Source organism: Carassius carassius, chromosome 50, assembly GCF_963082965.1.
Source record: "Carassius carassius chromosome 50, fCarCar2.1, whole genome shotgun sequence".
Taxonomy (NCBI): Eukaryota; Metazoa; Chordata; class Actinopteri; order Cypriniformes; family Cyprinidae; genus Carassius; species Carassius carassius.
This window is the reverse complement of record NC_081804.1, coordinates 12,357,109-12,382,488: the sequence shown is the minus strand read 5'-3', so window position 1 is coordinate 12,382,488 and position 25,380 is coordinate 12,357,109. Positions and strand designations below refer to the sequence as shown.

The following is a 25,380-nucleotide window of genomic DNA, read 5'->3' as shown; positions in this document are numbered from 1 at the left end:
TCCAGACCTGCAAATTACTTAAGTGAAATACTTTTTTAACTCTGTAGGAACTGGTGAGCCAAAGGAATTCATGTTGTTTTACATAATCCTCTAAAATTACAATGCAGTAACAAGTGTGCAAACTAGCTAAAAGAGTTTATGAATTAAATAAGCTCAAATAAAATAGCAGTGTTGCAGTTGCCTTTTTTTCATGCATTTCCTGGAAATTACTTATCAATTTCCATATTTCTAAATTGCGTAGGAACCCTTACTGTTTTAATTTAGATACTTAAATATCTATTTATTGGATCACGAAAGGTCCCCAAGCTGGGACTCGAACTCACACTGCTCGAAGCACAACCGCACTACGTACGAAGCACGAAAAAAAAAAATAATAATAATATTTTAGTTAAACACTGCATATTTGTCCAGTGATAACAATGGCTGTAAAACCATAAATCAAATACTGTACGAAGTTCTGGTTCAATACAGATACAGATCCGAATAATTTTGTGATTGATACAGATACAAATACTGTCTTTGCTGCACACCCCTAGTACATATTGTGGAGCAATTCTGAGTAATTGCTTCCCATAAATCTTACACTTGCTTTGCATATCAGTTGGGTGTGATGGCACATTTTCCACCGCTGCCAGACGTCTGACGCTCTGAAAATAAACCTTGCAGCCTCTGAGCACAATTATGAAGGTTACAGTGTTAAATTTAGCTGTGGAAACGTTGATGATCAGCGGGAGAACAGGGAGATGTGATGAATGAGTGCGTGGCTGTTGTTGATGGTGACAAGGGCTTCTCTGTTGACTGTGGGCACTGTGGCAGAGGTGAGGCTGTGGAAAGTGTTTTACAGCAGCTCAGACCGTTGGTAGAGGTGAGAGCGTGGGTCTTTCTGTTTCTCACTCATAATTTCACTGTGAATGTTTTTCAAGCTTGTTGACATGGGCTCATGAAAACTAGAAGTCCGCAGGTCCTTGTGCGCTCAGGTAAACGGAGCGTGATGTGCACACAAACTGTTTCCTGTTTTCGGTGAATATGCATGCTTCTATGAATACACGTGTGGGGCGGGATTATATTTGATAAACAAAGTATGATCTGCTATGCAAGTTTTTCCTAATTTTCTTCATTTAGACATTTAAAGGCTTTCTTTATTTAATAATTAAAAGAGCCAGTTGCCTTTTAAAGTCTTTAAATGTCTTAAATGCCATATCAAATGTCTTTCAAAAATTATAATATTAATGTCTTCAATCTGAGGGCAGAAATAAATATTAATCATGATAAAGATATATGTGATTATTTACTTAATTTTTGGTATTAATCTAAATTTTTATTGAGCTGATATATATATCATTTTTATCATTATCATTAAAGAAGCCATAAGAAAAAAATATTTAATTATTTTTTGATGTCTTAAATTTGGGAATGGAAAAATACAGATCATGATATGGTTTGACTTCAATCGATGATTACTGTGCATTTATGCCAAGTGATTGTGAATCTTCTGCGGTTGATGAATTATGACAGTTTTTACATTATGGTTTATTGTATTGTATTTTTTTTATTATTGAAATAATTTTATGTTATAGACAGCTGTAAGAGTGCATATTTTATCTCATCCTTTTGAATAAGTAGCTGATAGTACTAAGGCATTTCAGAACAACAGTGCTGTCATATTTCAGCTTGATTATAATTAAATGTACACTATTGTGCATAATTATAATTTTTTGTGTGTGTGTGCTAATTATTTGTATTTTGGCTACACATTAAACTGTATTTAGCTTTTAATTCATCATAAACTTATGTGGGTTCTCTCTAGGCTGCCGGTCACAGGAAGGAAAGACTAACAGATTTAATAGATTTTATCTCAGAAAGAGTCTTAAAAGTCTGAAATTAGATTTTAATAATGAACAATAAGATTAAAGAAGCAGCATATCTGGTTAAAATGTTAAAATGAATTTAAAATGAATAAAATAGTCTTGTCAGTTTTTAATTGAATAGAAGTTCCCTTGAAAGGCTTTCTTTTACCAACCTCTTTCCCTAAAAGCCCTGACCTTTGACCCTTACACTAATGTAGTTGTCAATCTCTTTGCCTGTCACTCTTCTCCGGTCTAAAGCTGTGAAATGAGACTCAGCCGTTCTATTAATGGGCTGTCAGAGCTGCGAGCCGCTGTTCCGAGGGGAGGAGAGTGAAATGTACAGCATGCATAGCTGTGAATTATGTATTGTGATTCTTGCTTCTTGAGGTAACAGCAGCTCAAAGGGATCTTGCTGTAAAAACTGCTGCCGTGGGAGACTTTGGGCCTGCTGATGCATCAAATATAGCGTTGTTTTGTGTATGCATATTATTTTTTGTGCCGCATAGGTTCACACAGTCTGTAGAATGACCTCATCGCTCACAGTATACACACTCAATGAGTGTATATAATATAATATAATATAATATAATATAATATAATATAATATAATATAATATAATATAATATAATATAATATAATATAATATATAATTAAACTTGTATATAATCATTAAGTAAAAAAAAAAAAATATATATATATATATATATATATATATATATATATATATATATATATATATATATATATATATATATATATATAATATTTATTTTTTTAAAACAGTTTATTCAAACAGTGCTTTAAGTATTTTGTACTTTTCCCCAGTTTATTGAAATGTATTTATTAATTTCAGTCTTAAAATATGTATAAATAAATACAATATTTAGCCTTTTCTCATACGTTAACAAACACTTGTTTGGTTTTTTTCCTTTCCATTAACTGATCAGTTCTGTTTCAAACTGGACTAAAGGTGCTCTACACTTCATGCACTGTGTTTGTAAGGGTATATATGAGCAAACGGCTGCAATATGAGATTGTAGGGGTGTTTCAAGAGGGTCACTGGGATTTTGGGTCACGCTTGCATAATGTGGCTAAAGTCAGACAACATTACTGTGGTTTATAAGGCTCTAGAGTTTATGTGAGATTTTTTTTTAACTTATCGTTTTCTATCTTGCTCTCTGTTTCTAAGTTTGCATCTGTGCCTGAGTCTTCCCCTCCTGCCAGCCATGGACTAGACGAGAGGAGTGTGTGTTAGAGAGTGTGTGACCGCAGACATAAGCATGGTGGTGAGGTGGCTGCTCAACTCCCATTGAGAACACAGAAAGTAAGAATGCCTTTATTCATGCGATCAGTGTTTATTCAGATGGTTTCACAGTTACTTCACAAAGCCCACACAGAATCTGTCATCACATCTGACAAATTTCTGTATAGTTTAACTTTTAACATACATCTTTAACAAAACTCCACAATATCAAAACTGTCCGTCAAAAATATATTTTCCAAAAGACTTTGACTTTGTTGAATAAACATGAGCACTGCACATTTCAAAATCAAAACGTCGCACTGGTGTTTTTATATCACTGTATCTCTGAAGGAAATCGACTGTCTTCAGAAGATTTTAGATGTCATTTTCATTTCATCTTGCCTGTATAAAGCAGCGTTTGTGTACTGCTTTGTGTAAAGCCGTTGAAATCGCTATTTCTGGATCACCACTATGTGAAGAGACATAGGCAAGTCATAGTTTTAATCTGCTGGCTAATGTAATTTACTTATTTATTTTACTTGTTATCAGATTTTATCCATTCTAAAAGGATTCTGTTGTCATGTTGATTCTTTGCAGAAGTTTACCGGATGTTAAGTTTGGGCCACAATTTGTTTATGTTGTTGTCGTTGAAACTGTCTGTACCTTTTATATACTTATTAAATAAATGTAAACTTATAAATGTTATTTATACGCTTATACATTTTTTAACTTATACATTTTCTTATTTATTATTTAAAATCAGTGTTCAATAATCATGAACAACTGGTACTCATTGTTTCAATAGTTGAAAAAAATGCAAAAATGCTGTATTTGAATATGTTATGGTACAATAAAAACATATAATTATTATAAAAAATTAAAAATACAGATGATAATAATAATAATAAAACATTTACATTTTTACTTTTATATATATAAATGATATACACATTATATTATATTATATTATGATTAATATGAAAAATATACATTACAGATAATAACATATATAATAATAATACAACTTTTTTACTTTTATAGAAATTGTTAAATACAAAGTTTTGTCAAACTTATTTATAATTATATTGCAATTATAAAAAAAATTGCAGGCAATATAAAATAATGATAACATTTTTCTTTTTACTTTTATATTTATGACATCAATGATGTTGATGATTATAAACATCAATTATATATGAAACTATACATAATTAATTATATACAATATTATTATAAATGAGTAAAACTTTGCAAATGCACCATTATAATACAATACATATTTGTATCAGGGTTCATTCAGTTTAATTTAGTTTAACTTCTGAAATAAACTGAAATAAATAATAATAATAATAAAAAAAAACATTTAGTCATTTTAAAAGGAGAGAGAAAAATGACAAAAACACACATCAAAATTAATAAAACATTAACTAAAATGAAAATCAAAATGGAGATTACTAAAAAACTGAATTAAATATTAATAAAAACTATAATAACATCTCAATGATACTAAAATATCACTAATTTGTATGTATATACTGTATGTTATATATATATATATATATATATATTTGTAATTTACCACATTATATATTAATGGCAGGCTGTCTTAAGGTCATCAGACTTTACGATTATATCATTCTATCATCTATTTAAACCTGACAACATATGACAGCACAAAGGTGACCTATCAAAAAGCACAGAGTTGGTATTGTTAATGTGCTGGGTCTCTTAGAGAGCGAATGGTCTAATCTGATGTTTAATTCTGCAGGGTTAGTCAGGCTTCTCTAATGACTATAGCAGAAAGTAATTTCAGGGTTTGTAATCTTACTCAAAGTGCAGTGGATTACTCTGTATTGTTAGGAAGCTCATTCTCGGCTCTTCGGTTTAGATTAGTGGGCGAACAAATACTTCAGCAAGTACGTAAACACAGGCGTAAATGTTTTAGCAGTGCATCATCAGCATGAAATCCCATTGAACATATTTAACATGCACTGCTGTGTTGCTTTGGTTGTAAAAACCTGTACTACTAGTCGATTAATCGTTTTAAGGAAGCTGTATGATTATATATGTGTGTGTGTGTGTGTGTGTGTGTGTGTAATAATTATTTGGTAGTTCTCCCTCAGTGTTTGTCATTTCTCATTTATGTCGGCGTGTATTCTATTCCTGTCCCCAGTTTTTTTTGTTGTTGTTGTTATTAAAGTCTATTGCCTAGTGTTAATTTAATTTTATATCATGATTTTATATAACAGTAATCACATTTAAATCTATAAGCAAATTCATTTAAAAGTAATCTAAAAGTAATCCAAAAGTAGGATTACTGACTAAAACATCCATCATGTAAATTGAAATCAGTAACAGACTACAAAAAGTAATCTACCTAAAACCTATAGCATTATTAACATTACCAAACCTCTAATACAGTTATTCATTATAAGACTTATTACATTCTTTTTTACAGTTTAATATAATACATGTGTATATTAGTAGTTTTCTTATATTCTTTTCTTAAGTAGTTCATACAGTCTTTATTTGTGACCCTGGAGCACAAAACCAGTCTTAAGTCGTTGGGGTATATTTGTAGCAATAGCCAAAAAAACATTGTATGGGTCAAAATTATCGATTTTTAATTTATGCCAAAAAACATTAGGATATTAAGTAGATCATGTTCCATAAAGATATTTTCTAAATTTCTTACCGTAAATATATATATATATATATATATATATATATATATATATATGCATTGCTAAGAATTCATCTGGACAACTTCAAAGGTGATTTTCTCAGTATTTAGATTTTTTTGCACCCTCAGATTCCAGATTTTCAAATAGTTGTATTTCAGCCAAATACTGTCTGATCCTAATAAACCATGCAACAATGGAAAGCTTATTTATTCAGCTTTCAGATGATGTATACGACACAATTTCGAATTGACACTTAAGACTGATTTTGTGGTCCAGGGTCACATATAATACAATTTTTGTCTTATATTAGACAATCGTGACCCATCCATATTCAGAAAGCATTGTTTTCAGGTCTGTGAGTTGCACTCAGTAGTGGGCAGTTACGCTTTTTCTCCACTGTGGGCAGCTTCACATTCCTCTCATTTTTGTGTCACGCTTCGTAAATGGTGCGGAAGCTGCTGGCCGCCGGTCGGGCCGTCTGACACACGGCACACACGCACGGATAAACAGTCCTGTTATTGCTGTTAACCCGTAGGTGTTCCTACCTCCAGCCAGCATAGCTGGGTTCAGTCTGATCCACCAGAATCAAACAACAGCGCATTTCATAAGGCAATGACAAAAAGGCCTTCTGCAGAATGTCACAGCCAATGTGTTCCAGCTGAAAAACCCCACACGCAGCCCTCATACTGTCAGCGCAGTGTTGAAACATCACACCAGTCTGTCCTCTGTCCAGCGCAGTGACTCATTCACACGGCCTTGTGACAGACCACACCCAAAAACATGCAAGCCACAGGTTACTGACACACCACCACTTAAAGGGCCAGTTCACCCAAAATCCAAATCCTGCCATTATTTACTCACCCTCATGTTGTTGCAAACCTGTATGACTTTCTTTCTTCTGTTGAACACAAAAGAAGATACATTGAACAATGTTGGTAACCAAACAGTTGCTGGTAGCCGTTGACTTCCATAGTATAGAAAAAAATACTATGGAAGTCAATGGGGTCCGAAAAAACTGTTTGGTTATGAACGTTTTTCAAAAAGAAAAAATAATAATTTCATGTTCAGTAGAAGGATAAAGGTATTTTGAAGAATGTGGGTAAACAAATAGTTGACAGCAGCCATTGACTTCCATAATATGGAGACAGAGAGAAAAGAAAAAAACACTGTGTTTCAAAGTATGTTTCAACAAACAATGTTTCAAAGTAAATCCAACGATATCTCATGACTAATTTGTATGTATTTGGCTAATTCGTACAAATTTGTACGACCTCGCTTGTACGATTTTATACGATTTGTGCGACTCGTTAAATACGTATTATTTGGCAAAAATCGTATGAATTTGTACGAGTGTGGTCATACGAATTAGCAACCTCGTAAATTATATACGAATTGCAGTGAGATCGGGTTGGTAAATCCTACACCATTTTTTTTTTCTTTTTTCAGTGCAGTCACTCCTCAATCATATCACTCATTCCTCAGGCTGCAATCATCTCTGATTAATCTGAATATGATCAAACTGTAAATAATAGCTTGATGTACTGGTAATGCTGCATTTTGTGCTCAGTCTCTGTTTTAGTTGTTGTTTTGTCCTAATTTTGATGTCCTACATTGATTTACATGATAATTCCTGTGATTTATTCTGTGTAGATGAGAGCGTGAAGCTGCAGGGCAGGCAGCGCAGCCACATGATCCCATGACTCTGGACATGGATGCGGTCCTGTCAGACTTTGTTCGGTCCACAGGGGCAGAACCGGGTCTGGCACGAGACCTGCTGGAAGGTATGAGACCTGATCTGCACTTTTTTTCCCTCTTTTTTAATAAGGGGCTCTGGAGGTTAACTTTGTTCAGATGTCTGGTTTTGTGTATTGCTGGTTATTATTTCTTGTAGACACCCAATGTTACATTTAAGGGTGAGGATACTTCATTTAAGGGCCCCTAAAGTATTCGGGTCGGTCTGATGAACATGATCCACTAATGCCACTCCAAATACTTTTGTAACAGTATATTTATTGTTGCATGTGTTTGTACTATATTTAGTATGCTATGTTATTTTATTAGTTATTTGTAGATGTTTCTGCAGTTGTTTAATTGTAATTTGCATATACTGTATATAATCTTGTTTTGCTGAGAATGTAATTCTCAATGTGCCATGTATACACACTATATACGGCTATATTAACGACAGTAAAGAATGTCAGCTATATTATATGCAGTGATAAAAAGAATAGCATTTATTTGAAATAGAAATCATTTGCAACATTATAAATGTCTATAAATGTCATCCTTGCTGAATGGAGAAAAAAAAACATTACTGACCACGAAGTACAAACTTAAAATGATGTATGGATATATACAGTATATTTATACTAGTATATAAACACTTGAAATCTATATAAATTAAAAGAGTAATTTGAGTTTGATTTCGTATGATATGACCGCTTCAAAAGTAGTTTTGTTGGTGTTATAGTAAGGTAAACTGCTGAGCTTTTCTAGATTTACGGTGCTGCTGGGACAGTTGTGTGGGATGTGCATCTCTGCTTTTCTTTGTCTGTGTGTCTAGGCTTGATTTTTGTCCCATGTGTGCTTACATCGGGTTTATGGTTCAGTCAAGTGCAAAATGCACTGTCAAATATACAGTGGCTCTGTGCTTGAGATTTAATTCAAGCTATAGGTCGTTTTCTCCAGTATAAAGAATCGATGTACAGCTATTCATGATGTCTATTGTCCGAGCACAGTTTCCTTAGACCTGTTTTTTAAGTCTAGTCCCTTTGGCTTGTTGATGGCACTTACGACTCATTCCAGACTCACTTGAAGGTCTTAAGGTTTTGGATTTTGCTGCAATAAAGGTTTTTGCTGGTCTATATTCTGCTGTGATTGGCAGCAGGAAGGGCATGGCATGCTGGGTGGCGGGGCAGATTTAGGGCGCCTTTGATGGCTTTACGACCAGGCTCCCCCAGAAGGCCTTTGTGCCCATTGAGTGGAACTCATTAAGGAGAAAAGGGCCACAAGTGCAGTTTGTCCCGAGGAGACGGCCCAAAGAGAGAGAGAGAGAGAAAGAGTGAGAGACATATCAACAAACAAAAAGTCAAGGGCGAGGGGAGAGAAATGAGCCAGCAGAAGAAAAGAGGTGCACCATTTTGAGAAAAGATGTACAAAGAAAAATTTCATCTCCTCTCATGTTATCCCTAAATTGTATTATACTATTATTTATAATGTTATTGTACTATGATATTACTTATTTATAAATAAATGATACTATTATTTGTATAGTATTATTTATAAATTATTACTATTATTAAATTGGACTGTACTATTGTTTATTTATTTGTTTATGTAATATGTTATGTAATAGTTTAAGTAGTACAATAATCTAAATTATTATTCAGATAATAATCTAAATTATTATCATTTAAAATGTGCTATATCATTTAAACAATATACATGATTTATTTACTTATAAATTATTATACCATTTTTCAATTTTAACATTTAAATATTATTATTTACTTAATTTAGTCTAGTCTGTTATCATTAAATTAGAGTATTGTGGAATGTATTTATTGAATAATGATGCTTAAAATAGTCTGAAAATATCATAATAGCTTTGAAATAAGTACATAATTGTTATACTTTATAAATTATAATACATTAAAAAATGTATATTTCTAACATTTTATAATGTCAATATTTGATATTATTTAATATATATAAAAATATTTTAAGGTTTTTTAGCAGTATTTAAGCAGTAATATTATTTTAATCTCATGTCAATATATATTAATATAAATTATAATTAAATTGTTGTATTTATTTATTTATTCATTTATTTTTTAGGTTATGTATTATAATCCTATTAATTTTTTAATTTGTATAATGTTATTTTTTTAAATATATAATTTATTTACTTATAATTGTTTTCAGTTTTACAATTGTAGCATTTAAGCATTATTATTTTTATTTATTATTATTAATTTAGTCTAGTCGGTTATCATTACATTGTACAATATTTATTTATGTTTTCATTCATTCATTCGTTTATTTACATTGCATATGAAGTAGTGGTTGTATTACACACACACACACACACACACACACACACACACACACACACACACGTGATACAAGTACTTCATATACATTTCCATAGATTAAGCAGTTTGCTGAGTGTTTTGTCTGATCCAGCATTTATTCTTCATAAATCATGTCGTGCATCAGAGTGAATGTACTGAACCAGCTATTTTACATGTTGCATAAGCAGCCCTACTATCTCTGTGCTAATGTACTGTACATTGAAACCTTTCTCTGAGGACTCTGCATTAATATACAGTACAGACCAAAAGTTTGGACACACCTTCTCATTCAAAGAGTTTTCTTTATTTTCATGACTATGAAAATTGTAGAGTCACACTGAAGGCATCAAGGGCTATTTGACCAAGAAGGAGAGTGATGGGGTGCTGCGCCAGATGACCTGGTCTCCACAGTCACTGGACCTGAACCCAATCGAGATGGTTTAGGGGTGAGCTGGACCGCAGACGGAAGGCAAAAGGGCCAACAAGTGCTAAGCATCTCTCTGGGAACTCCTTCAAGACTGTTGGAAGACCATTTCAGGTGACTACCTCTTGAAGCTCATCAAGAGAATGCCAAGATTGTGCAAAGCAGTAATCAAAGCAAAAGGTGGCTACTTTGAAGAACCTAGAATATGACATATTTTCAGTTGTTTCACACCTTTTTGTTATGTATATGATTCCATATGTAATTCCACATGTGTTAATTCATAGTTTTGATGCCTTCAGTGAATCTACAATTTTCATAGTCATGAAAATAAAGAAAACTCTTTGAATGAGAAGGTGTGTCCAAACTTTTGGTCTGTACTGTATATCTATTAAATTCTATTAGCAAGCATGTTCCTCAGAAAAAGATTTAGGATCAACACCTCCCTCTCCCAGCCTGTCCTAAAAAACCCACAAGGCTGTTCTCAGATAAGTACTAGCTGCTATTCTCTGAGGGGCTGTTGTAAAAACGCTGAAGCTTGTTATTCAGAATTAGCCATTTGTTAATGCCCCCCCCCCCCCCCCCCCCCCACCGCTGACATTTCTCTCCAGTGAAAACAACCCTGCCTCTAACAAGCCGTGGTTATGAATGAAAAGGGTATGAAGTGCATTCAGTCCTCCCCCTAGATCCCAAATAAATGGCCCCTCTGCAGTCCAGCACAACATATAGTACTCTGTATCTAAAAAAAAGTGGTTTATTAGGTCTGGAAATAAACACAGCTATTGCACTCTATAGGTTGTGGGCATTTCCAAATAATTTGTGATCAGATGTTCAGAAGCTATGAACAATTCCACAGTCCATCAGTTAATGTCTTGTGAAGTCCGTAATTCATAAGTACAACCTCAATTCAGATGTTGTCTTGATGTTGTCTTCTCACCAGAATCCACCAACATATTTGTTTAGAGCTAATTTGGACTGTTTTTGCTTGTAAACAGTGCTTGAACTCTGCTAAAATCTCTCCTGATTCAGGCGAGACACCTTTTTCACTGGAGAAAGGGATATTATGTACAAAGTACTCTAGCTGAAATCAATGATTAAAAAAAAGAGAGACAAACTTTCATTTCATTTGAACTGAAGACTGTATTTATGTTCCTCACATACTCATTTTTGTTCATGTCATATTAAAAATGGTGGCTCTCTGACTGAAGTCTGTAAGATGATACTGTCACGTTCGGTGATACAGGAAACCACGGAGATAGAACCAATTGCAGGTAAGTCTTTATTCAAGGGTTAATCCAAAAGAATAACAGTCCAGGCAGGGGTTGAAACCAAAACATCCATCCAAACCTAAACAGAACAAGAAGACAAGGCACGGGCAAGACAGATTGACGGACATGAATTCACATAAGACATTAAACAAGGACTCTGTAACACAGACTCAGACAGACCGGGTATAAATACACAGAAGGATAATGAGGGAACAGGAGAAAGGTGGGGAACAATCAATTACTCAACAGGAGGAAGGTGACCAAATAAGGGAAACAGGAAGTGATAAGGTGACAGACACCGTGAGAAAGGAGGACACCTAGTGGAAACCCAGGGAACACAACCCAGACACTGTGACAGATACAGTATTATCAGAATAAAGGCTGATCTAGCCTCATATTTACCATGGCTGGAGTATTTCTCTGTAGTGTACTGAAGTCAATTCTCACTCTTCATAAGATCCTGGGGTTAGATGCTCATGATGTCTGTGGAGAGTTCTTGGTAAAACTGCTTTATGAACTAATGACTGAGAGTAACTAGCATAATAAAAGCAGTGATGCTAGCTACATTTTTTAAGAAGTTTTTTTTTTTTATAAAAAAAAGTGATAAGCCAGATTTTCTCCAAAACAATCAGAAGTGTATTTTCTGTCACATTTATTATGCCCAAGTGAGGGTTTAAAGTTCCAATTTACAAGCTTAACAAACTTCAAAATAAGAGTATGGCAACCCAAACTGGAAATTCTCTCATCCTTTACTCCCTCTCATATTCCAAAAACATGATGAACTATTTTAACTATTTTAAACTAAACATGACAAGGTATTTTTAAGAATGCTGGTAACCAAACAGCTGCGGGAACCCATTGAAATCCACAGTATTTATTCCTTATTATGAAAGTTGATGGATACCAGCAACTTGTTGGTTTCCCTCGTGTTCATACAGGTTTGGAAAAACTTGAGGGTGCGTAAATGATGGCAAAATTACATTTTTTGAGTGAAGCTTCCCTTTAACTACTGTAAAAGTGTATTTATTAATACAGTGGTCTTGGATTTTGTACTGACACCTGTTGGTGTGGTTGGTTGACAAAAACAGTGCTATGCGGTTGCTACAGTTTTCAAAGAGATTTTAGCATGCTAGGAGATTCAAAGGTGTGTTGCTTGTCTTATACTACAAAACTAGTATAAATTCACAACAAATATATTACTCTTTCACTTTGTCAAGACCAACAGCTGGAGCTCTTTGAGAACTAAGCTTCTCACTGATCGTTTCACCCACCAAACCACACAAAACTGCTCTCAGATCAGATCAAAGATCTACCACAAGACTCAAATGATCTGCAGCTGTGTGTTAAGGTCTGATTGACTGATAGATGGTGGCAGGGGAAGGATGTGTCCCCAGTTGTCAGTGCCACTCATCATTAACACGGCATCCCACCTTGCTGTTGTTGTCTGTCTCAAGCCCCCATCGGCTCCCTGTGGATCCACCGTCACAGAAGCTGTTGTGGAAAGCCGAGTGGGAAGGGCCTTAGCGTTTCATCTCAGGCACAGGCTTTGTGTGGTTAGAGGTGTTCTGGGAAAAATGAGTCAGCTGACACTGGCAGACATTGCGGTATGAGCCTTGTGCTCTATTCAGTCACTGTTGTGATTGAGAGATGACATGTCATGCTGGTGATTCCACTTTTATGATTAAAAACACATTACAAAAAGATAAAACTAAAAGTCTTGAAGTTGTGTCATTAATGAAGCTTTATTTGTGGCTTGCCAGGGGTGTACTGTCCTCTGAAGGACTGATAAGGTATTGCAAATACTACTAGTATTGTTTCTGCAGTATACTGTGCATGCACATTTTCTGTATTCATGTTGCACACTACAGTTCGATACATTTGTTCTTGAATAATATGTTGTTTCACATACTGTACTAGTGGAATACAATCTATAGTGTACAGTATTCAGTGTGTAGTCAGTCTAAAGTAAGCTTTTCATTTCAGAAACAAAAATGGCTATTGTCACTGTGAGATATTTAACATGTTGTCCTTTCACATCTCAGGGCTAATTGAATACAATGTCACTCTTCTCAACGTAAATAAAGCAGAGCAGCTGATTAATGGGAAAATAAGTTTAATTACTGAAAGAACATCTTGCCGAAGAACCGCTTCGAATGTCTTCGTTCATTAGCAAAGACATAGAAAAGCACCAAATTGGAGTTGTCCAGTTTCATTCTCCGCCTGCTCAATTTGTTATTTGAACAACAGACAAAGAAATTTGTTGCAGTGTGTTAACTTTTATCCAAAAAGATAATAAATTAATAAGTATAATATAATATAATATAATATAATATAATATAATATAATATAATATAATATAATATAATATAATATAATATAATATAATATAATATAATATAATATAATATAGTTGTAGTGTAATAAAGTAAAATAGAAATAAAAAATAAAATTTAAAATAAACCAGAATTTTTTTTATAAAATTATATAATTATATAATTATAAAATCATTGTACAAAGATATATAAATTCAGTATATTGTATATTTCTATTTCAGCAATGATTTAACTTTTTATATTTATGTGGTCTGAATGTATCCACAATATGTGATAATGTCTGCAAAATCCCATTGTATATGTAAAGGACAGACAGAGGAGGGGACATCAACAGGAAACTGCCTTCAGCACATTGATTGAGACCCATAATGCTTAGCAATCTGTGAAACGCATGTATCAGAGGTGCTGAGCGGTCATTCGATTAAGCTTTAAAATGTCTTTCAAAATTTCTGACTGGTCAAAAGATTCACAAATCCATAGACTACAATGAGATTTGTATTGATTGATGTGGGTTCTGGTACTACATAGGCTACAGGAAGAATGTAATAACTCTGTCCAGACTGACCGATGGGAGCCAGTTCGAAATAAAATGGATGCTAGATTTCAAATGATTACAGAATCATTGTTTGGACTCTCTTTCTGACGGCACCCATTCACTACAGAGGATCCTTTGCTGAGCAAGTGATGTAATGCTACATTTCTTCAAATTGGTTCAGATCTTGGATGGCCTGAGGGTGATAAAATGTTCAGTAGATGTTCATTTTTGGGTGAACTATTCTTTAAATGTGATGTATTAAAAAAAACAAATTACATGAAAAATGTATTTAAAAAGTGGGTAACACTATAGAATAGGTAAGACCTATTAGTTGCTTATTAGCATGCGTATTACTAGAATATTAGCCATGTATTAGTGCTAATTAAGAACATATTAATGCTTTATTCTACTTGGCCTTAATCTACATCCCTAATCTTACCCAATACCTAAACCTAACATCTACCTTACTAACTATTAATAAGCAACAAATTAATTTAATTGAGAGAAATGTTGAAGTTACCTATTCTAAAGTGTTACCAAAAATTGCATCTCCAGGCATTAAATTCTAGGTATTAAAATCTAGGGACATGGTACATTATTTAGTATGTTCTAAAATAAATTGTACATTATGTTGATGATTTCAGGTTCTACTATCCTTGCAGAGACATTTGTCTTCCACGGCATAGGCAAAACACACAGACAACTCTCTGTAGATGATTAGACAGACCTGTTTCTTTGATCACTGCAAGGCCTTTAGGTTACAGAGATAAGACAGTCGCTGGAGGACATAGAAGCAGCTGTGTGTGTGTGTAGGAGTCTTGAGATGACTGTCATTTCACATTAGAGGGTTTGACTTCTCTGTCGTTCCTGTGAATTTCCTCCCATTTTGCTTGGTATGAACTTTCTCTCTATCTGTAGACAAAATGAACTGAGCCAAAAACAAATCCTTGTTTTTTCATCAAATTCTCAAAGCACAAGCGATTTGTCCCTCTTTGTTATCAGGCTCGATGTGAAGTAGGACTCCATTGTTTAGGGTTTGATGTGAACTGTAAGTGTTTCATTATTAATCATATTATTTATCAGTGTTAAAAAAAATAAGGATTGGATATTTGGTGCACAGCATTGTTTTGAGAGCATGTATGTGATTGCCTTATCATTTTTAACAAACTATGATCCTGAGGGGGGTGATAAGAGTCTGTAGCATGTGCTGTTGTAAAGTTACATAGTTACAAATATGTTGACAGTTTAATTCACTTTAACTTTTCCAGCAAGATTGTTTTCTCTCCTCCTCTGCCATGACAGTTCTCAGTTTGAAAACGACTGTTGACGCTAAAGCATTAGCATAATCTCACCAAGTATCATGAATTGTGTTGTTTTTGGTGGACCAGGCAAAAACTGGGACCTGAGCGCCGCTCTCAATGACTATGAGCAGCTCCGGCAGGTTCACACTGCCAACCTGCCCCACGTCTTCAATGAGGGCCGTTACTACAAGCAGCCGGAGCGTAGCAGCACCCCGCAGCACATCAGCAAGCCTGAGCAATGCCCCCAGAAACAAGAGGACAACACTCAGGGTGAGCGAAGCTCTCTAACAACTCCTCCTGTTGAGATTTATTGTTGTGTTTTCACAATATTTTCTCGTAATTCATGTCCTATATTTTCTTGTTTTTCTATTTTCTGCAATAGTGATGAACAAATAATTAACAAGACCTGGAACATTTGTTAAGAAAGGAAAAATGGTTGAAATATTTATAAATAATTCGATTTTTCTTTCATCTCTCTCTCTCTCTCTCTTCCAGAGAAACGTCTGTCTCGGGGCATTTCCCATGCCAGCTCTGCCATCATGTCTCTGGCGCGGCTGCAGGTGACAGGGGATTGTGCCAGGGAGCAGTTCCCCCTGGAGATGCCCATCTACACATTCCAGCTGCCCGACCTGAGCGTGTACAGCGAGGACTTCCGCAGCTTCATTGAGCGTGACCTCATTGAGCAATCCACAATGGTGGCCCTGGAGCAGGCCGGTGAGCGCCAAACATTGCTCTCAGATCAGTGGTGGCAGTGATGGCAAACACAGATTTATGATCAGTACTAATGTCAGCTTAGATTGCATAAAACTCGATTGCTAGAGTCAACACAATACAGCAGTAACAGAATTAAACTAATCCCTCATCTTGAATCAACAGCAAAGCCAAGCGAACCGAAGACAGACCTACACTTCCCTATCTATCTATCTATCTATCTATCTATCTATCTATCTATCTATCTATCTATCTATCTATCTATCTATCTATCTATCTATCTATCTATCTATCTATCTATCTATCTGTTCATTCAGTTATGCTCCATCATTGCTCATTAATATTTAGTAAAATATTTATTATAATAAAGTAATAATAAAATATTTTTTGTCCTCCAAATTTAAGTCGTGTAGTACAATCAAAAGATAAATAAATAAAAACAGTAAATATCCATGTAGCCCCATTCACAAAGGCTGTCATAGGTTAGAAAAGGTTAGTTATGGTTAGGTTAGTTTGCTGAAAGTGATATAAAATCATGAAACCAACATGAATTCAAAGCTTCTAAGAAATTGGCACATGTGTTTAAACTACATAAACTACAAAGATCAAGTATTGCAAGGACACATTTCCAGTCTGTGCAATCTAAATACTATAGCGAAATGCTAGCAGTAACCACCCAATAGTGTCTGAGATGATCAAATAAAGATAATTGACAGTATGACTAGTAACTTTTTAAGGTTTTCAAGAATGCGATGGGATGTTGGATGGAGTTAATTAGCCCATGTTTGAGTAATGTCAGTGTGTTTAAACTGTAGGTCGATTAAACTGGTGGTCCACCATGTGCACCAGCTGTAAGAAGCTACTACCGTTAGCAACAACAGGAGATGGCAACTGTCTTCTGCATGCAGCTTCTTTAGGTGAGACTTTCAGAATTCACTTTCATGTATTACACGAACACCTGCAATATCTGGACAAGAGAGAAGCATTCATTCTCAGGTTTCATGTGATGTTCCTTCAAATAGAATCACTTCACTGTTGTATGTTTCTCTCTAATATGGTGTCATGTGTCTGGCTATCCGTGTTTTCCAGGAATGTGGGGCTTCCATGACCGGGATCTGGTGCTAAGGAAGAGTCTGTATGCCATGATGAAGAGCGGAGCGGAGAGAGAAGCTCTGAAGAGGAGGTGGAGGTGGCAACAGACTCAACAGAACAAAGAGGTTGGCAGCTAACACGCAAATCATACTCAGTTTTGGTGTGAATGTTTACTGAATGCATGTAGCCAAATGCTCCACCATTCAATGTGTACTCCATTTGATAACGTGCAATGACATCCATGTGCATTAAAATGTTCAGTCTTGGTCCACTGTTTGAGCTGTTTCTCTCCAGAAGTTATGAGCGATAAAAGAATCTTTGTACTGTATTGAACTGGAGTTGTGTGTATGTCTTAACCCACTCAAGCAAGTACACAACATTGGCGTCTATTGTTGTTGCATCTCAAGTAGTTTGTTGTTGCTTTGTCTCATTCGTTATATTTTTTTTTTTAAAACAACAACCAAGTATCGCCACCTTGTGGACAAAGTATGGTAATGGTGCGGGGGAAAAAATCAAGTTGCATGTGCGAGAAAAATCTGGGTTGCCATGTACAGTACGCATAAACTATGCTGATGATTACATTTATATCACACACACTCTACATATAACCTAACATACACTTTGGGCTTTAAAAAAATAGTAAAAAATCCATGTCGTATACTAATCATTGTTTACTATTACTATTATAAATTTCTTCTGTTCTAAATCGCTCACATTTCTGTTATGATCAGAAGATGAAAGCTTAATCAACTTCCCTGACATAATTTTTTTTTTACATTTTGTATCTACCCTACTTAGTTTTAGCATCTGTTTTTTTAGCATGTTAGTACAAAGCCTCGCACATGGCATGCAGGAAAAAAATTGCAGGCAAAATCGTGTGCACGATTTACTAGTTCGTTCCCTCGATTTGTAAATTGTGCGCACAATTTACTAATTCGTTCTCTCAATTTGCTAAGTCGTGCACACAATTTATAAATCGAGAAAATGAACTAGTAAATTGTGCACACAATTTAGCAAATCGAGTGAACGAAATAGTAATCTTGTGCACATTTTAGTACATTGAGGGAACGAATTAGTAAATCGTTATTTATATTTTCTTGCATGTCATGTGCGGGGGTCAGTATGTTAGCATCTGTTACACAACTACTCAAACATTACCAAAAATACTGTTATGATATATTTAAACTTCAAAACATAAACTTACCACTAAGTATTTTTTTTTCATATATAAACTGCCTATTTCCTCACTGCTAATACTGTATTTATTGGTTCACATTTATGCATGTTTAGTCCATGTTTTGTTTTCTTAGCTGCCCACTTAAACGCAATTAAAAAGGTTTGAGCTACTTTTTATTTTATTATTATTGTTGTTGTTTTTCAATTTTTTAACTTGCCTGCTAACTTTTTGCTACCATGTTAGCATCTTTTACACAGGTTCTCAAACATACTGTTTTGATTTATTAAATATGTAAATAAATCGCAAACTGTCCTTATAAACCATGCAAAAATGTATTGCTACACAGGCACATGTTTACACAGGCATATTTCTTTTAAGTCCTCCATTTCTTTCCTTAGGTGCCTACTTAGATATTACAAGCACAATACATGCACTTCTTTTAAGCAGTTTGGTAAGAATCCGTAAACATTAGCCTGTGGTTCATTATGGCTCTCCCCATAAACACCTCTGCAGATTAGCTTGTGTATTTCCTGCACAGCTTTTAGCGTAAGAGCTTGTTTCTGTAACAGCATACTGGAGGACAGGAAATCAGCATTGTGATCGATAGCAAATCCTTGAATTCTTTATTAGCTGCACTGTATTCATTGTCCTGAAGGCCTGAAGCTCTTGAATCAGCTTCTGCTGAACAAGTATCAATGTTTAAAGTCGTATAAAACAAGTGGGTGTGGATGTGGTGGAAATGTTTGTGTGAGAGGTGGAGGAGAGTGAACGAGTGGGTATGTTTCCTAAAGAACTTGTGCATATTGATATAAAACAGTCTATACAACTGAAAAAGGTGCTTGTGCAGAGGAAAATATTTAAATTTGTTCAATACGTCAATACGGTTTTCGCTTACATTTATGTAACCTCCTGCTTTTCTATTTAAGTGTGTCAGCACCGTCAAATACAAAAATTACGTGTACTACCAGATAATGGGAAATTTAGCAATGAGACTATAGACAGTTATTAAACTGTTTTTTTTTTTTTGCTCAATCACCACTGACAGAAAATATTAGCAGATGACCGATAACTGTATTTGATTTAATCACACATTTATTGTATGAAGTAGCATTTAGTATTTTTGTCTAGTGTTAGTAATAGAAAATATGTAAAATAGGATATTTAAAAATCACATCTAAAATTCCCAATATGTTTTAAAAATATTTTCTAAATATTTTCCATAATATAAATTACTCAATAAATATGAATTATATATTAAAAATAAAACAATACTTATATGTACACAATTTAATTAAGATTATAAAAGTATAAGATTGTATATAAATTGCCTGTTTTTAAAAAGAACATTTAATACATAGCAGTAATTTGTCTTTCTACCTGAGACACAGTATAAATACAAATATCTCTATATAATGTGCATACAAAAAATATTAAAAGCGTATTAATTATTTTTGTATTAAATTATTATTATTTGTTATTGTTATTGTTAATTTTTGGTTATTTCTTGAGCTTAATGGGTTTTAAATAAACAAGAATATTAATTTATAATAAGAGCTCTGGCGGTTTTAGATGGGTGTGATGGATATAAAATAGGACATCTGTGGTGTAATATCAAGTAATGTTGTGGGAAACGCTGTAAATCAGCGATATTTTCTCTCTCTCTTTAGTCGGGGCTGGTGTACACTGAGGAGGAATGGGAGAGAGAGTGGAACGAATTGCTGAAGCTGGCCTCCAGTGAGCCGCGCACACACTTAAGCAAGAACGGCAACTCCAGTGGAGGGTAATGCTCACCCACACACACACTTACAAACAAACAGTTACATCTTGTTATGTCACATCTTTCCATTCCCACCTACTGTATAGACGTTTAACAAACACTTCAACCTATGCAAATTGTGTAAGCATGTACAACAATAGGTTTACATCGAATGCTATGCTACAGAATAATAAAAAACCCTTCATATCAGCTTCCTACACACGTTTACCCATCATAACACACATACGGTATACACGTTACTATGTATATAAATTTTTGCAAGGCAGTATGTCACAGGTGATGTGAAATAATTTCCACTTCCAAGTTCAAAGTTTAAAAAAAATACAAATAAATGCAATCAGATTGATAGCAAACTATGGGATGTCCCAGTTACAGTTTTCAGCACAGATCCACTCACACTGCATTCAGACTGCCATAAGAGGCTAGAGATCAACTCCATCCAGTATCCTCACTTAGCACATGATCTTTAGATGGACACTATGCCATTAAACAACACACAAAGAACCCATCAAGAACCTTTTTCAATACGGGGGACTGTTATAATGCATGGAGAAGAATGCAGTGAGTTGAGCTCATTTTATAGTTGAAAAATCGCTTGGTATTCATTTAAAAGTGTGACACTGCCACCTAGTGTTACTTTATATTTGGCTTCATTCAGAATAGCAAACTGCCACACTGCTACTCTTTCTGCAGTACGGTAAGTGTGTGCACAGTATGCACAATTTCTGAATTCTGTGTCCGAAAGAGTGGCCAAATTGTGCATTATGAAGCAACTGTGTGAAACACTGTATCCCACAATGCAATGTGCTTGACATGACCTCCCATTTCCAGTGGGAGAAATAAACAAAAAGTAATATGCCGATGTATATATATATATATATATATATATATATATATATATATATATATATATATATATATATATATATATATTTTTTTTTTTTTTTTTTTTTTTTTAATATATATATATATAATATTTCATATATAATATTATATAAATCACGCTGCAAAAAATATTTTACACTATTTGGATTTTTGTTTTAAATATAAATTGTTTAAAATTCTAAATAAAAATAAAATGTAATAATAATAATAATAATAATAATGTTATCATTTCTTTCCAAACCTGTGTGACTTTCTCCTTTACAGAACACAAACAAATATATTTCGAAAAATGTTTTTTGCCCGTACAATGAAAATCAGTGTCCAACGCAATTCTACTTTAATATTATTTATGTACTATTATAGTTTATATATATATATATATATATATATATATATATATATATATATATATATATATATATATATATATATATTAATTTTCATTTGGTTTAATTCATGTTAGAAAAAATGTATATGCTGTAGTGATTTTTATTAGTTTTTTTTTGTATTTTTAGTTGAGCTTTAGTTTTTTTTTGTTTTATTTACTGTACTAGTTTAAATTCTTCAGCCTCTTCCAGGCAACATTTCTACTATTATTATTTTTTTTTTAATCCAACATTAGCTTTTCAATTAACAAACATATTTTGTTTTAGTCAATGATAGCAGCATTGTCCTAATGTATTTGCACCTCAACACTCTTCAGAATATCTTCATTTGTGTTCAGCAGAAGAAAGAAACTCATAGAGGTTTGGAACAACTTGAGAGTGAGGAAAGGGTGAACTATCCATTTATTTTCCAAAAGGATAACAACAAAGTAGCATGCTAATGTTTGAAGCATTTATCCTTCTTGTTATTGTATGCTGTTTTTATTTCTAAAGTAATATCCAGTATATACTGTGTAATGTAGTGTAGAAATATTATGCTAGTTCCTTTCTGAATAGCACTAGTTCTGTAAGATTTGTAGTGGATTTAGAAAATACGATTCACATTTTGTTTTTGTTTTTTTGTCCTGTATTTCTATAACCATGGAACTAGAAACACACCTTAAATATGAAATGTGTATTTTTTCACTGTTAACATATTTTTTTTTTCTTTCTCAACTTCACATGCAGAGACAAATATATTCCTGATTCCTCTCAAAAGGGAAATGTTTTCAAAACATTTCTTTGTTGTTTGAGTATTCCGACCAGCCAAGCATAGCAACACTAGCTCAGCCAGTAGCATTGATTTGGAGTGTTTGTTCGACCAATGGCAGACAAGATGAATGTTCGGGTAACCTGTTTGAAAACAGTCCATATTTTTGCAGTTCCATTTGGTGATGCTGGTGCTGCAGAAGTTATTTCTCCTTTAACTGAGCGTGTATCAGTTGATCTCAGGTCACAGATCAGCGTAGTGGAAACTCTGCGCTGGCAGACAGCAGTTTGGTTTGGTTTCTCCTCTCAGTAGTGTCAACTGAAGCACTGCGGTTGAAAGAGTTTCGACCAAATCTTGCTTCAGGAGGAAACTTACCCCTTACCTTTAATCTGCCTTCTGAAGTCACACTGACTGGAAGTGAAAGCATCAACCGCCAGGTCTCAGGTCATGCCTCAGACAGAGTCTTCTGAAAAATATAGCTTCCTGTTTTTCTCAGAGCGATCACGGTTTTGTGTGCTCTCACAATAGTGAGCTATATATGAACCGGCTCCTTTTTTGACTTGTGTAAAAGAACCGAAAGATTGAACTGTCAGTTTATTCAGCTAATAAATGTAATATGCAATGTTTAGTAAGTCTGATGCAGTATTTTAAAGTCTAGTACAGTTTCAAAAGACAGTGTAACTTGAGGGATGCATTAATAAATAACTCTTCTTGATGATAAATAATCCAGTTAGTGATGGTACTGTGCATGAAGGATATTAGTTGGAGAGGTTTGCCTGTTAAAAGCTTTGGAAAGCACAATGGAAAAAGAAAGGTTTTTATTATGTCGGACTCTCACAATATGACAAGAATGTTTAGAACAGATGCTTTCTTTTTAACTTATATCAATACTTTGTGATAGATTTTAATTTGATACTTTTAAAATGTTTTTCGTGACATAATTAGGTGCAATATTTTATATTGTTATGTGTGTGTGTGTGTGTGTGTGTGTGTTTGTGTGTGACTTTGTTGGTTGTTTTCTGAAAGCAGCATAGATGTTTCGTGTGTGTGTGTGTGGTTTCGAGGTTAGTACTGATAAGTGCTCAAATAATTTTTTATTTTTTTCAACATACAGTTCCATTTCTGTCATTCTGTTTTATAAAAACAGCATATTTCACATGCTATACATGCTTTGCATAGTATTTTTTTTTAAATAAGGCATGTGCAGTACACATTTGAAGTATGCAAGTTGTCCATTCTGAACATAGTTCCTTTCAGTTTATTTAGAAAATACGATTATCCAAAATTTCTTTCAAATTCTTATATAGTTTGTAGTCCATTCTGAATGCAGGCGTAGTTCATTATAAAGGATTTAGAAAATATGATTATCCAAAATTTTGCCTTCAGTATCTAATGTAGTTAGTTGTATGTAGTCTGCTAGGTGAAGTCTAAAAGCTTACTTACAACCCGAATTCCGGAAAAGTTGGGACGTTTTTTAAATTTTAATAAAATGAAAACTAAAAGACTTTCAAATCACATGAGCCAATATTTTATTCACAATAGAACATAGATAACATAGCAAATGTTTAAACTGAGAAAGTTTACAATTTTATGCACAAAATGAGCTCATTTCAATTTTGATTTCTGCTACAGGTCTCAAAATAGTTGGGACGGGGCATGTTTACCATGGTGTAGCATCTCCTTTTCTTTTCAAAACAGTTTGAAGACGTCTGGCCATTGAGGCTATGAGTTGCTGGAGTTTTGCTGTTGGAATTTGGTCCCATTCTTTCCTTATATAGATTTCCAGCTGCTGAAGAGTTCGTGGTCGTCTTTGACGTATTTTTCGTTTAATGATGCGCCAAATGTTCTCTATAGGTGAAAGATCTGGACTGCAGGCAGGCCAGGTTAGCACCCGGACTCTTCTACGACGAAGCCATGCTGTTGTTATAGCTGCAGTATGTGGTTTTGCATTGTCCTGCTGAAATAAACAAGGTCTTCCCTGAAATAGACGTTGTTTGGAGGGAAGCATATGTTGCTCTAAAACCTTTATATACCTTTCAGCATTCACAGAGCCTTCCAAAACATGCAAGCTGCCCATACCGTATGCACTTATGCACCCCCATACCATCAGAGATGTTGGCTTTTGAACTGAACGCTGATAACATGCTGTAAGGTCTCCCTCCTCTTTAGCCAGGAGGACACGGCGTCCGTGATTTCCAACAAGAATGTCAAATTTGGACTCGTCTGACCATAAAACACTATTCCACTTTGAAATAGTCCATTTTAAATGAGCCTTGGCCCACAGGACACGACGGCGCTTCTGGACCATGTTCACATATGGCTTCCTTTTTGCATGATAGAGCTTTAGTTGGCATCTGCTGATGGCACGGCGGATTGTGTTTACCGACAGTGGTTTCTGAAAGTATTCCTGGGCCCATTTAGTAATGTCATTGACACAATCATGCCGATGAGTGATGCAGTGTCGTCTGAGAGCCCGAAGACCACGGGCATCCAATAAAGGTTTCCGGCCTTGTCCCTTACGCACAGAGATTTCTCCAGTTTCTCTGAATCTTTTGATGATGTTATGCACTGTAGATGATGAGATTTGCAAAGCCTTTGCAATTTGACGTTGAGGAACATTGTTTTTAAAGTTTTCCACAATTTTTTTACGCAGTCTTTCACAGATTGGAGAGCCTCTGCCGATCTTTACTTCTGAGAGACTCTGCTTCTCTAAGACAAAGCTTTTATAGCTAATCATGTTACAGACCTGATATCAATTAACTTAATTAATCACTAGATGTTCTCCCAGCTGAATCTTTTCAAAACTGCTTGCTTTTTTAGCCATTTGTTGCCCCCGTGCCAACTTTTTTGAGACCTGTAGCAGGCATTAAATTTTAAATGAGCTAATTAAGTGGATAA

The 25,380-nt window shown here is 34.5% G+C and overlaps 1 protein-coding gene across 1 annotated transcript in view; it reads left to right on the top strand.

Moving 5' to 3' along the window:
• Nucleotides 1-3,036: 3,036 nt before the first annotated feature.
• Nucleotides 3,037-25,380, top strand: part of LOC132133243 (OTU domain-containing protein 7A-like) — a 36,311-nt gene continuing 13,967 nt past the window's right edge. Inside the window, exons 1-7 of the mRNA XM_059546037.1 lie at nt 3,037-3,172; nt 7,426-7,556; nt 15,794-15,976; nt 16,202-16,420; nt 17,233-17,334; nt 17,507-17,634; nt 20,354-20,466. Of these exons, the coding sequence (XP_059402020.1) occupies nt 7,472-7,556; nt 15,794-15,976; nt 16,202-16,420; nt 17,233-17,334; nt 17,507-17,634; nt 20,354-20,466 (830 nt within the window). The 5' untranslated portion in view covers nt 3,037-3,172; nt 7,426-7,471. The remainder of the gene's footprint in view (nt 3,173-7,425; nt 7,557-15,793; nt 15,977-16,201; nt 16,421-17,232; nt 17,335-17,506; nt 17,635-20,353; nt 20,467-25,380) is intronic.